General features: G+C 43.3%; 1 protein-coding gene across 2 annotated transcripts in view; it reads left to right on the forward strand.

Moving 5' to 3' along the window:
* Positions 1–672: 672 nt before the first annotated feature.
* The window catches only part of TNFSF8 (TNF superfamily member 8), a 30,361-nt gene continuing 16,793 nt past the window's right edge, over positions 673–14,240 (forward strand). Inside the window, exons 1-2 of one of the 2 annotated variants that reach the window (XM_053576812.1) lie at positions 673–1,158; positions 10,881–10,923. In XM_053576812.1, the coding sequence (XP_053432787.1) occupies positions 967–1,158; positions 10,881–10,923 (235 nt within the window). In that variant the 5' untranslated portion in view covers positions 673–966. The remainder of the gene's footprint in view (positions 1,159–10,880; positions 10,924–14,240) is intronic. The other variant, XM_053576822.1, reaches the window with a different exon arrangement.

A 14,240-nucleotide genomic window follows, 5' to 3' on the forward strand; every position in this document is an offset into this window, starting at 1 on the left:
CAGCGGGTGGAGATGAAAGTGTAATGACACCGTATTTAAAGCCCCTAGCACCGTGCCTGAGACAATGGGTTTGATTGTGTTAGTCACATACACAACACGCACCACACAGAGCATGCGTGACACATCACAAGTGCCCACCCCGCACACGCCAAACACAACACACAGCACAGACACATGTGCACCACATCGCCTCCCCCACCCCGACCACCACCAATTCCTTCCTCTTTTTATGAGTTTTACGGCTGGCCCAGGTTCATCTCCAAGTTTAACATATCCCGAACGTTCTGTGAGAGTTTTTGCTCAAATGACCCCTGTTTTCAGCTTCCTGCTCGTTCACAGTATCTGCCCTGGAATTTCATACTTCCATGGGCTTCTCCCCTTTGGATAAATCTTCCCATTGGGGGCTCTTCCTTTTCAAACACCTGTCAGCGTCCCTCGTTTTATTAAAGCAGGAGCTGATATTATCAAACTGAGCCCTTTGGAGCTGTCCTACTGCAGACCAAGGCATCCAGACTCCCTGAGGCCCAGCAAGGACACTTCCCCTGAGATCTCCTATGCTCGGGCTCCGCTAAGAGAATGTGAGGCTTCCCGCGCCTGGAGGCATTTTGTGGCCAACGCTGAAGGAAACAGAAGTTCCTCTGGGCATGCGCGCGCGCGCACCCAGAGTAGGGGAACCGTCATTTTCCTACGTGCCCTCTGACATCAGCCACCTTCTCCGTAGCGACAGTTTCTCTGCACTCATATTAATCCCTGGCAATGAAAAATGAGCCTCTCCCCCACCCTTGCTGCCGCCTGTCGCCTCACGCCCCCAGAGAAGAGTTTGTCCACGAGGCAGTGGGTGAAGGTTTTTTTCCAAGTCACATGATCCAGGATGCAGGGGGAGAATCCTACTTGGAACCGAGATGAGCCCAGAACCGAATCAGATGAGCAGAGATAAGGTGTGATGCGGGGCAGCCTATATAAAGAATGGACGCAGGGCTGCGGCGAGCACTCAGCCGAGCGGCCCCTGGGGACGCAGCCATGCACGTGCAGGAGGGCCCCGTGGCCAGCCAACTGGGCACAACGAGCCGCAGCCACTTCTGTCTCACCACAGCCACGCTGGCTGTGTGCCTCGTCTTCACTTTGGCGACCATTATGGTGCTGGTAGTTCAGAGGAAGGTAAGTGGACTCCTCTTCCTCATTTTTCCTTTCTGATTTACATTTAATTTCCCCAAGAGAAGGAGCCCCGGCAACAAACCAGTAAGTTAGTTGAGAGCAAAAGAGTAAACATAAATACAACTGTGTGTGTGTGTGTGTGTGTGTGTGCAGACATACACACGTGGTGGAGAAAGGAAGAGAAGAAACAGGAACTGAACTCTTTGAAATAATTTGGCTTGTTGAGAGAAATATTGTCGGGCCACCATCTCAAAACTTTCCAGATCTGCCTGGACCAAAACAGTGGAGAGGCGCTATTGGCTACTGGAAATTAAGATTTAGGTCTGGCTGAGCCAGAGACTTGTATCAGGGAGGGAAACAATAAGGAAACCTGGAAACACATTTGTACAGCTCTTATCTCTTCAAGGCTTTCGGACCAGATTCCGAGGTTCTATATTCTCAGGGGAAGTGTTCCTGAGATTTCTGAGGCCTCAACTGTTGATAAGAGTTGTGTTGGAAAGAGGCAACAGAGAAGACCCAGGTTCCTTATAGTGCTGGGCATTTCGGTTGCTGGAAAACTGCAAGCTTTGACTTAGAGTGTCACAAGAAGCAGAGCATAGAGGCAGAAAAAAGAAGTGTTTTTGTTTGAAGTAAATGGTGAGATTTCTTTCTGAAAACAGAAGAAAAGATGAAGGAGGAAGCTTCTTCATATTTTAGGAAATTGGTGTTTACAATTTACCAGTATGTATTGTATAGAAAATATTGTAGTAATAGCGTATGTTTATTCGGGAATATTTTTATGAGATGAAGTTTTTGGTGATTTTGATAATTTAAGAAATGTATCACCCCTGAACACATTCTGGCAGAGTGAGGACGTTTCTGCTTTTGACTTCATAGCTCCCACTTCTGTTGATAGTATAGTCCTAAAGAATTGGCTTTCTGTTGTCTTAGGCTGAATACTCCATAACTTACCGATTGCTTAAAAAAAGAACTAGACTTTAAAAGGCTTTGACATCTATTTCTCAAGTGTCTTCAAGCTTTGAAATTTAAATGAAGCATTGAAGCTCATAACCTCCCTAATAGTGAAAAGGGGGGGAATTGCAAACATTTAGACACCAGAATTTGTAAAACTTAGAATTTATCAAACTCATCAACATCTACTAAGAATAATAGTCATAGATACATTCTAGGGTTCCTTTTCTTCCATCGAGACTTTACAGTTTCTGTAATTCTGATTTGCAGTAAACCAGGAATGTGTCACTTGGAAGCAATGGCCAAAGAAAAGAAATGGAAGAAGGCTTTAAGAAGTTCTTTATTTTAAAGGATGTAGCTAAAACTGCTTAGAGAAAGAAAGATTGAGGTGTTGGGAGGAGGGGTGATGACGGTGGTATTTAAAGCTAGACAGCGTTCTAGAATTGTCCTCAACCAAATCCAACTTATAGTTAAATTGATTTATTCTATGGAAGAACAAGAGTGGATCTTTCTGCTTCATTTTTGTAAAGGTGGAAAATGAGAAACAGAGAGAGAACAGGGCTTGAACCAAGTCACCCTGTAAGTGGTGGGAGAAAGTGGGAAAGCCAAAACTGATTGGTTATTTAATGAGAACATCATTCCCTTTGCCAAAAAGATAACCACAGAAGCACAAGGCCACTCTGCCCCCTCTCTTCTCTCCGGACCTTTATCTTCTTCTTGTGGATCCAACTGCCCCCTCTCTTCTCTCCGGACCTTTATCTTCTTCTTGTGCATCCAACTCTTCCTTGATTTATCCCTATATTTGGATACATAAAGATTCCCTTCACAGTCTGATTGTATAGTTTGGTGTGCTGTGATTTCTTAGCCTGAGAAATATGAGTTACTTGCTTAAAACTCAGGCCTATAATATTAATACTAGCTGTGATATATGAAGTCTCAAATGCTATGCACATATCATTTCCAATAAATTGCTCATTTAGTTGTATCTCGAACTGAGAGGAAAATGTTATCCCCTTGAACTTGAGTTATCGGGAAAGGCTTCCTGGAGGAAGAGGGAATGTAGACTGACTTTAGAACAGGAAGAACTCAGACAAGTGAAGAGACTCTGAAAGGACCTCTGAGAAAGGAACCAATGGGAGAAAGCCAAGGACCTAGGACTCATATGCCCATTATTAAAAATAGAATGAGTTGGTAGCTACATTGTACTCGCTACATAGGACGGGAGAAGGAAGGAGAACCACAAGAATGGCTTTACTGGCATAAGGAGTACATGGTTCTAGATCAAAAGGCACATGTATAGACAAAATTTAAAACAGCTGAGTCCTGATGTATATAATATTTATATTTTATATATAGAGAGAGAGAGAATAAGTGATGGATGGTGGGCATACAGGGCTACCAGGAGACCGAAACTTAAGGAGAGAGGGTGTTTTTCCAGGCAAGTTTAAGGAAACCTCCCTGGAGATTGGAATTTCAGGTTGTCTTGAGAAATGTGAACAATTTCAAACAGGCAGGAAAGGAAGAGGAGAAGAGAGGCATTCCGGGCCTCTGGAAGAGCATGAGCCGAGAGATGGAGAGGAAAAGATATAAGGTGTATAGGAAAATCACTAAAGATTGCCTTGAGGTTTAACTTGAAGATTAAATAACTCAAAGGTCAAATTCCTTCAGCTAGCCATAGAAAGGAATTTAGGCTTCAGTCTCAAATATTTATTATCTCCTTTGTATAGAATGTTGTTCTAAGCACTGGGCATATAGTCTTGAACAAAACTGACAAAATCCCTGCCCCCGTGTTCTTTGTGGGTCTTACTTAGTAGTTGATGTCTTTGAAGTCTCGGTGGTGGCCATATTCTGTTTTATGTACACTTAACATTAAAACCAGCATATCTATTATAAAAGATTACATTTACATGGTTTAAGAAAAATAAAATAAAATATTTTACTTGGTTTACAAATCAGGGGAATGAAAAGAAAATAAAATCCTCTAATATCCTCCCCACCCAACCACCAACCCTCTTTACTGAGGTAACTACCATTCATAGTGCCCTGTGTCCTTCCAAAAATCTGTGCATCTACAAATACATAGTACACCTTATAACAAACCCAGCAAATTGCATCTTGCTACCTTCATTTGATGGTACACTCTGTGGCTTCAAGATCCTTCCATCTCAATACAGAGAAGTCCATTGCATTCTTTTGAAGAGTCACATACTCTTTTATTGTATGAATGCTGTGGAATTTAATTTATCCATGCCCGGTGAGAGACATTAACATTTTTCTCTAGAACTCTTTCTTGTCTTCTGTGTATGTCTGCCAGTGTATCTGTGAGATAAACTTTTAGTGGTGGAAATAGAATGTTAATTTTCACTTGAATCAATGTTGTCAATCAGCCTTCAGTATACCTTTGATGAAATAAAAGTCCTTCCAACAAAGAGACACCTCTTTCCCATTAGTATGGAAAGAAAAAATTAATTTATTTTGTTGTGTGTTGAAGAGGCACAAGAGAATACGTGTCTAGGTAGCCTGCCAGAGACTACAAAGTCAGGATGAAATTTCACAAAATCTACATAGCAAAGCAAAAGCAAAAACAATAAGACTGTTCTTATCTCCTCAAGAGACAAAGGAATACACAAGGAGACCGACTTCTAGGCTAACACTAGAAGCAGGTGTTAACATTCCAGGGGGCTCTGAGGCCCTCAACTATAAGAGGCGTCTGTATTTTGTAAACTTGGAGACTGGACTTGTCTAGCCCCAGTGGAGAACATAAATGGTTACATTCGAAAAGGTTAAGTCAAGGGCTCAGGATTGTTAGGTTTTCAAGTAGACCGTTTCTAGAAAGAAAATGAAAGTAGCTGCCTCTTTTCCCTTTCTAAGCAAAGAAAGATCTTTCTGTTAGAAAAACATTTTCTCACTAGCACTATCCCCCTGTTTAAGGGTGCTGATTGGTGGTGGTGTTGGAGTTCTTTTGGTTTGTTTTGATGCTCAGTTACAAGGTAAGAGTGGATTGAAAATGCTCTGTGACACTTGCCTCTGACATTCATTCCATTTATCAACCCATACAAAAAGTCCAGTGGAAATCTTCCTGGGAGCAAGCAGCCCCATGCTGGCGTAAGGGGAAGATCCAAGTGGGCAGGGTAAGAGCCTGTCTTCTGAGAATTCTCTGCTAAATCAAGGAGATATAGTCAAGCGCCAAACACCAAGTGCTTGATGCTGAGTGGAATGCACAGAATACCACAGACCAAGGACAGGGAAATTCTGCTTAGGATGAAGGAGGGGTTTGCAGAAGAGCTAGAACAAAAGCCAGGCCTCTAAGAAGTAGAAGAATCATGCTTTATGCTCAAAGTTTTATTTGGAATATTTGCAAACCTACAGCAAAGTAGAATGGTAAACACCCAAAGGACCTTTCACCTAGATTGTCACGTCAGTAATTTGCTGTATTTGTACTCTTTCTGTATGAGTATCGGAAAGTAAGCTGTGGACAGCTTGACTCTCACCCACATGCTAGATTTCTTTCTAACCTCAATTCAATCGTCATAGCCAAGAGAGTTCATGTTAACTCAGTAACATGACATAATAATATATAGTCCATATTTTAATTTCTCCATCTGTCCAAACATGTCTTCAATAGCTACTATGTTTTGTTTGCTACGATCCAGTCTTGGGTCACACACCATGTTGTCTCAAGGTCTTTTTAAATCTAGAACACTGCTATTTAAAGGGTGGTCCTGGGCCCTTGTAAGAAAAGCAGAATCTTAGGCCCTGTCCCAGACCTACTGAGTCAAAATCTGCATTTTAACAAGCTCCAAAGCCCGCCCTATCTGCATGTACATTAAAGTTGGAGAAGCACCGATAGGACAATCTCCCCTGCCCCTTGTGGCTTGTTGTTCAGGGCTGACTTTTTTGAAAGGTCCAGGCCAATTCTGTGTAGAGTTGTTCACATTCAGATTTGCCTGGGCGTTTACTTGTGATTCCATTCAGACGAAACAGTTTTGGTAAGAAGAGTACCCAGGTAATGCTACGTAGTTCTTCTTGTAGCAGAGACAAAGGCATACGGCAGATTGAACAATTTTTGGTAATTGTATGTTTAGTCACTTGATTAAGGTGGTGACCTTTTGTAAAACATTTCTTCTTTCATATTAATAGGTAGTATAGGAGGTAATACTTTGAAGACGTAAGTAGCCCTCGCTCAGCGGTTTTGGCATTTCTTGCTGATCCTTTGAAGAAAGGCTAACACACTGGGCTTCAAGAAGAGTGATTGCCTAATCCTGTCATTCCTTCCTCATGTGTCAGCTGGCCTCTGTCTGGAGAGAAAAGTGCTCCATTGGAAGGAGGGTTGCAGGGAGGTGCAGGGCAGGATACTCCAGGTGAGATAAGAGTGAGCAGAAGCACAGCTTAGAGGAAGGCAAGCCTGGGGATGAGCAGGGGAGTGCTAGGGCCAGAGCACAGGTCAGTCCAGACTGTAAGAGCAGCAGGAAGAAAGACGAGGTGGCAAAAAGCACTGATAGAAGAGGACACAGGACACCACCCTCATCTTCAAACCAGGAAGATTTCCTGAACCCACATCCACATTCCACCTCCTGTAGCCATCTCTCAGGACTGTGTGTGTCCTGATTGCCCATGGAATAATGTCTTTTTTTTTTTATTAGATCATATACATATAGATCATGAATACATTTATGCCTATGCGGGGTACAATGTGTTGGTTTTTTATACAATCTGAAGTAGTTACATCAACCAATCAGTGTAGCTTTCGCCTCATTTGCTTGATTATTGTGTTAAGACATTTATGTTCTACACTTGACGAATTTGACGTGTACCCTTGCAATATGCGCCATAGGTGTGGTCCCGCCTTTTACCCTCCCTCTATCAAACCTCCCCCCTCCCCTCCCTTCCCACTCCATTTCTCTCCTTCACCCTGGGCTATAGTTGTGATCTGTCTTTCATAAGAAAATATGAGTAAATATGAGTTGGTTTCATAGAAGTACTGAGTACATTGGATACTTTTTCCTCCATTCTTAAGCCTTTTCTACTCAAGGTGTGGTCCACGGCCCAGCAACATTGGCATTTTTTCGAAGCTCACTAAAACTGTAAAAGCTAAGGACCTATCCTTAGTCCTCGAGTCAGGGTCTGCATTTTAATAAGAACCTCAGGTGATGGTAAATCCTTTCAAGTGGGAGAAGCACTGCTTTAAGCCACTCTGGTCCATTTCCCACTTTTGCAGACGATGCCAAACCAGATACTCCCGGAAAATAATAATCTTCCCCCTGGGGATTTCCCATGACCTGTATTCTCTTTTCCATTGAGTTTCAGGAGAATTTACTGCTAAGCTTCATCTTGCCCTGATCTGAAGAGGCAATGTAGCATGGCTTTGAAGACATTGCCTTCAAAGTCAACTCACCTGAGTTTGAATTCACTCTGTACTATCAAGTCACTGCCTGTGGGACCTTCTATTATAAAATGCAATCACTTCTCTAAATTATGCGATTACTTTTTTAAATCTTAGTCAAGCCTTAATTCTTGGGGTCAAGGCAGTGCTCCAAATAGCAACCACTTTCAAGTACTTGTGAACACTTTATATAAATATCTTATTATGTCCAAAACAATTTAGTGGAAAGATCGATTATTAGCCCTCTTATCATAGTGATTAGAGGAAGGAAGAAAACAGACCTGGGGGCCGGGAAGATGATTGAGATGGGGGTCATTTCACCTGGGGACAAACAGTTTAAACATGACACCTGTTCCCTCCATACCTGGAAATAACTTTATTATTGTTGCAATACTCTCAGACATCCACAGAGGCTAGAGAAAAATAAAAAAGAGGAAGTATGCTTAAGCAAGTGTAACTGGTTGGTAACCATGGAGATGAAATTTCCTCAGCTACTAAATGGAGCTGAGCATTTTTGTATCATTTGTTTGTATCGGTGTCCAGCCTGGCCACTACCATATTCAAGGCCAAGTCACTGACCAAGATGGTTCATAGCCAGCTAGGTCCCCAGTCATGACCTAGATCCCCATTCACACTTCCCCAGCATGATCCAGATCCCCAGACAAGATCTGGGGTAGCATTCTAGGGCTGGGGGACACCTACCAAAAAGGGGTTGATGGACAACACTGACTGTAATACGTGGGGCATAACAGCCCCTGGCAAAATGTACCAGTCATCACCTGTTTAGACCTGGATTCCACTTCCAAATTCAAGAACTGCTTCAGGGAGTGGAGAAGAAAAAGCTTTTCTATCCTTGGTTTCTGAAGACAGCGTCTCTACTATGCAGTGAAAAGAGCGCTAGAGAATTTCAGAGCAGGATCTGCTACTGACTCACAAGTGTCTCGGTTTCTTCCTTTATAAAACCAGCTTGCTGGATGGAAAGATGTCTACATTCCCCCTCTAACTTTGATTCTGTAATATTGACTACCATGTGAGGCTAAGGGAAGCTGTAAAGACCTCGTCCCAAGCACTCTTCACGTTAGGAATAGTCACATTTCTGTCTCAGATATCCTAGGTGAAGCCTTAACCAACAGGATTCCTTTCTGTACTGAGATGCTTTGCTTTTGAGATCCTCTGTCTGAAGTTAGAAAACCAAAAAGCACTCAGGTGACAGAAGACAGGCCTCTCTGACCACCCCTCCCCGTACATTACGTCCTCTTCCCTGATATTAGCTCTTGCAGCCTTGCTGCTCTAAGTGTGCTCCCAGGTGTCACCTGGGAGCTTGTCAGAAATACAGAATGTCACGCTCTCCCCAAACCTGCTGAATTATACCTGATTTTAACAAGATCCCCAGGTGAGTCACAGGCACACTGAAGTTTGCAAAGCACTCCCCAAGGCATTCTGATTCTTTTCCTTCATAGCTCTCGCCACATTTGCAATTCTAATTTTATATTTATTTGAATTTTTTAATGACTCCTTTCTTGACTAACTGGTAACATCCTTGGGATGACTTGCAGTAGCCACAATAATGCCTACCACAGGCCAGGTGAACAAAGGATTCTGTCGTAGTTCCCGCCTGCCGGTGGACTCTGAGATGGTGGCTCACTGGTTTTGCTATTCTAGCATTCCTCTTTCTGTCCTCAGATGAATTCCTGGACAGCTGATGAATTCAATGATCTCAGGATAGATATTACTACCACATTTCAATGTAGATGTTTTTCTTTGAACATGAGTACGTCACACTACTCGACAGTCATGCCTGAGAGTGAATAAGTTGTTTATTAAACTCTGAAATGCTCTTTGTTGTCTCACAGAAGCAACACAAGGGGGAATTTTGTGATGTCAGATTTTCCTACGAACTACATGCGTAACTGAGAGACCACACATGGTCAGCATTGTTCATCAGGTGAAGAGCTTTCAGTTAAGGCAATACAGTGGCAGAATATTACAGCAGAGAGGGAAAGACCTTCCAGGCCAAGTTCTCTTCCCTTCCCATGAGAAGCTGAGGTCCAAATGTTGAAACTGACTTCCTTCAGCTCCAGATGAGTGCACTGCCACAGCTGTGCCTTTAGGAGACTTTCTGGACTCATTACCACGCACTGGGGCTAGAGAAGAAGAGGTCCCTTTGTCAGAAAACAAACCGTCAGGGGAGGATAAAGGACAGAGCTCCATTCATATGTTAGAATACAAGGGGATCTCCGGATAGTTCTAGGTGTTCACGCAGAACACTAAGAAAATAAGATGTGCGAAGCCACTAATTTCTTGCTTGGGTAAAGGCTGGGAAGATGCTATTTCCTCATGTAAATGGTCATCTCTCTACATCTTTAATAGTATTGCAATTCAATGCTCCAACCTGAGCAGGTTGAAAGATGAATAAGATACTTAAATAAGATTGGCAGGGCACCCAAGGGGTGTCTCCATGGCTGAAGTGGGAGAGAGGGGAGGAGCGATGAGGGTGGGACAGTTAGTTTCAGAGGAATTTATTAGAGGAGAATGATGCCCCTCCACTTTTACTGACTCCTTGCTAAGAGCACCCAAACTAGACCTTCCATTGTTCACCTCCGATGTCCTAGCCTGGCATTCTCTCCTTTAGAAGACAATGTTTCGGTCAACCTTTTATTTATTTGTGTAAATATTGTTGTGTATATTTATGTTTATTATATTATAAATAATATATAATGTAAATCTATGCATACATAACAGCATTTTGTATTTATTTATGTTACAAATTTATAAATATTTGCATACTATGTTTAAATGTAAACTTTTAATAAACCCATGAGTGCAGGGATCCGATTTGATTATTTATGGTATTCTCATGATGCCTGGCATATAAGCAATTCAGCATTTCCAACCACAGGAGCGATAAAGATACACCTTTCCAGGTGTGTTTATAATATACTTTCACAGTTCAAACAAACATGGAAAAAATAAACCACATGTACTTCTATACTATACTTGATTATTCTTATGTTGACCAAAGGACAAAAAAATAACACCTGAGGAGGGGAAAAAAGCACCAGACCAGACTGGGAGTTCCAAGTCCCAGCTTTGGTCCCTGAGCTGCCGTGAATTTGCTGTTTGGCCCCAGCCAAGTGATCTTATCTCATTCATCGCCATGTCTGTGGCCCGTGAAATGGACATGGAAATCTTCATCTTCCTTTCTGGGAGGCAGGTTGTTAGGAAGCCCACTGGAAACTAAGTCAGTGAATTAATTAGTAAAATTTAAGAGTCCAGTGGGGAGCCGATTGTAAATTGCACCATACTTTGGGAACAACCTAAATGGAAAAGAAAAACGAACTGTTTGAACCGAATGTCACCTCATGCTGTCTTTTCTTTTCTTCTCTTCCAGGACTCCATTCCCAACCCACTCGGCAACGTCCCCCTTAAAGGAGGTAAGACCTTGGGATCAGAAGTAAATGTACGTGAACATCTGGTGACACTATGAGGTCTGGTGCCTGATGACTGTCATCCAGAAACAGTATGACCCAGGGGTCTAGTACATGGGGGTGGAGGTGAGGGCTGCTCCTGTCTGAGGTGACGCATCAGGATTCTGAGTAGTCCCTGACCAATACTTTCATGCCCACACGTCTCCCACCAGCCCTGGACACTCCCACTAGTGAAAATTCTGCCCCTGGCGTAGGCTGTCTCATGGACAGGGACACAAGGCAGCATTGTGTTAAGAGCTTGAAACCTGCTGACATCAGGAAAATGGGGGTACAAATCTTGGCTCTGCTTCCTTTCTGGAAGCCTCAGCTCCTTATCTATTAACTGGGAGTAATAATACCCACCTCGTGGAGGTGTTGGAAAAGCCAGACCTCATCTATAAATTGCTTAACATAGCAACCAGTTGGCTAGGTGCCTATAGCTCAAGCAGCTAGGGTGCCAGCCACATACACGGGAGCTGGCGGGTTCGAATCCACCCCAGGCCCACCAAACAGCAATGATGATAACTACAACCAAAAAAAAAAAAAAATTGCTGGGTGTTGTGGCAGGCGCCTGTAGCTACTGGGAGGCTGAGGCAAGAGAATCGCTTAAGCCCAAGAGTTGGAGGTTGCTGTGAGCTGTGACGCCATGGCATTCTACCCAGGGCAACAGCTTGAGACTCTGTCTCAAAACAAAAAAAAAAACCTATGGCAACCAGCACCTAGTAACTGATAGTAGCCAGTTGCATACTGATGAAAACAGGCATCCTCCTCACTCTGTATACTTCCAGTCACTAACATCACTAATGAACACGTTGTCTCTACCAGCTCCAGAAGAATGATATGTAAAGTTCCATTAACATTGAAGATGAGAAAATAGGAGCTTATCTATTAATGTCTTCCTTGATCAAAGGAGGAAAGACCCAGAGGAAAAGTGGGGTGTCTTGTCCGTGGTCACCCAGAGCCATGCCTAGAACCCAGTTGTCCTCCTTCTAGTGCAATGTCTTTTCCAACCAAAACATCAACCCTGTAGCCTTTAGAATATAAATAGCAAGTGTGGCTGGATAAGCAGACAGCCAGCTCAGAGAAAGAAATAAAGAAGTGGGTCAGCCCAGGCACCAGGGTAGGGACACGAGGCCTTCCTTGGGACCAGAGGACGCACAAGACTGGACACAGCTCCTTATACCAGCAGCATCACACTTGGAATTTCCTTCACGTCACCCTTGGCCAGGCCCTTTCTATGGTCTGTCACCAGACACTTAGGAGGTGGGAGCAAAAGGCCCAAGATTCTGGATCTTTCAAGACATTCATAATCACAACTTTGTCAACAATATGTCGATCTTGGCTGGAATTACTTAGCATCTGATCTCAATTCCCAAAATGCCTGTATAGACAGCCACATGAATGTAAACAGGAGCATAGTATAAAGCAAGAGTAGGCAAACTTTATCTCTAAAGGGCCAAATGGTAAATATTTTAGGCTTTGTGGGCCACAAAGTCTCTGTTGCAGCTATGGCTCTGTTGCCCTGTAGCTGAAGCTGCCAGACCCTGAGCAAATGAGTAGGCGTGGCTGCGTTGCCTTGAAACTTTATGAAGGGAATGAGGTGATGGGCTCAAATGGGAGTTTGCTGAACCCTGTAGTCACTACGGGATTTGAAATCAAATGAGTTAAACATGAACACAGCTTCGCATGTCACATAAATTGCAAAAATTATTGACCCGAGTAAATATAATTTTTCCCTCCACACCAGCACCATTCCTTCACTATCTCCACCCAGATTTTCCAAAAGAGACTGGAACTTTTTATTTTTGACAGAGGGAGGCCATCTTCAGTAGGAGCATGCTGTCAGTGACAGGGAGTTTTGACTCTGTTCTGGGACCTCAGCCTTTCTGGAGCGCTTTTCTCCCCTGACCTGCGGTGGAGCACTTCAGTCTCAGGTTTCTAAGTACAAGGGCTCTTGCTAGCTCTGCTTCCAGAATAAATTTTTCATCATTCCAGAGTGGATCAGAAAAAAAGAACAAAGTAGCCCTCTTTTCACATGGCTAAGCCTATGTAAGGGGCACTGTGCCTCTGAACACTCCTTCATACACGTTGGGACACTAAACTGTCCTTTCTTTTACAACATGAAGTTGATGGAGATGGCATTAAGTTGGTTTGCTTTTTGCCAGAGTTATTTTGTTTTGTCTTAATGATCACTACAGGCAAAATAAAAAGCCATCTACTACTTGTTGGTCCCTGAATTTTCATTTGGGGGAAAGATTTTTTTGATCCATAAAGTTTAGAATTTGGGGAACCATGAACTAGACCACTCATCATATCCCCTCTTATCGGGGGTACTCTTTAACTGGGAGGAGCAGACTACAAACTAATTCAAAACTAACTTCAGGTGACAATTCGATGTTTCTACAACTTGATTTTTTTTTAATATTTAATAATAATTCCTACCAGGGCTATGAAACTTTGTTAAACATCTTTCCACACCTCCTCTGGGTTACGCTTAGCCTCAAGCTGAATTATAGGCAAGCAACAGCAATGTGGGGGTTGGTATTCCCATTTCACAGATGTGGGGCTGTGGCCCAAGGAATCGAGATGACCTGCCTACCATGGGGGCAGTCAGTGGCCTAGTGAGAGTCCAGGGCTCCTCCCTGTCCTCTTGCACGCTACGCTTTAGCTGTGAGATACTAGTGACTAGCTGGATGTGGTTGCTAACTTTCTCCTACTTTTCATGCAAGTTGGTACTTCCCTTAACTCAGTAAACCACAGATAGCATAGTAGGGTGAGGTGGAAAAAATGTTCCCAGGCCCCAGAACTGACCTCCATTCCAGCAGGCCGTGTTTCTCTGGGCAAGTATTTCCTCCTCTCAGGGCCTCATTTGTAACCTAACAGCAGTGTACTAAGTGAACTGAAGACTTAGCTTTGACACTAGATGAGACTATAATTCTCTTGTGCAATATGTGAAGGTGGAAGAAAAAAGCCCAGTGACAATCTTGAGAAAATCTGAAGCCACAGCCTCCTCCCCAATATGCACATCTTTATATAAAATTATTTTTTGTAAGGCTGGGGTCTCTCTATGTTGTCCAGGTTGGTCTTAAACTCCTGGCCTCAAGTGATCCTGCTGTCTCAGCCTCCCAAGTAGCTGGGACTATACAGGTGCACAACACCACATCCAGCTATTTTTTCTCATTTTTGTAAAGACTTGTCTCCCTGTGTTGCCCAGGCCAGTCTTGAAACCCTGGCCTCAAGAAATGCTCCTGCCTCAGCCTCCCAAAGTGCTGGGATTACAGGCG

This window comes from Nycticebus coucang, chromosome 2, assembly GCF_027406575.1.
Source record: "Nycticebus coucang isolate mNycCou1 chromosome 2, mNycCou1.pri, whole genome shotgun sequence".
Lineage (NCBI taxonomy): Eukaryota > Metazoa > Chordata > Mammalia > Primates > Lorisidae > Nycticebus > Nycticebus coucang.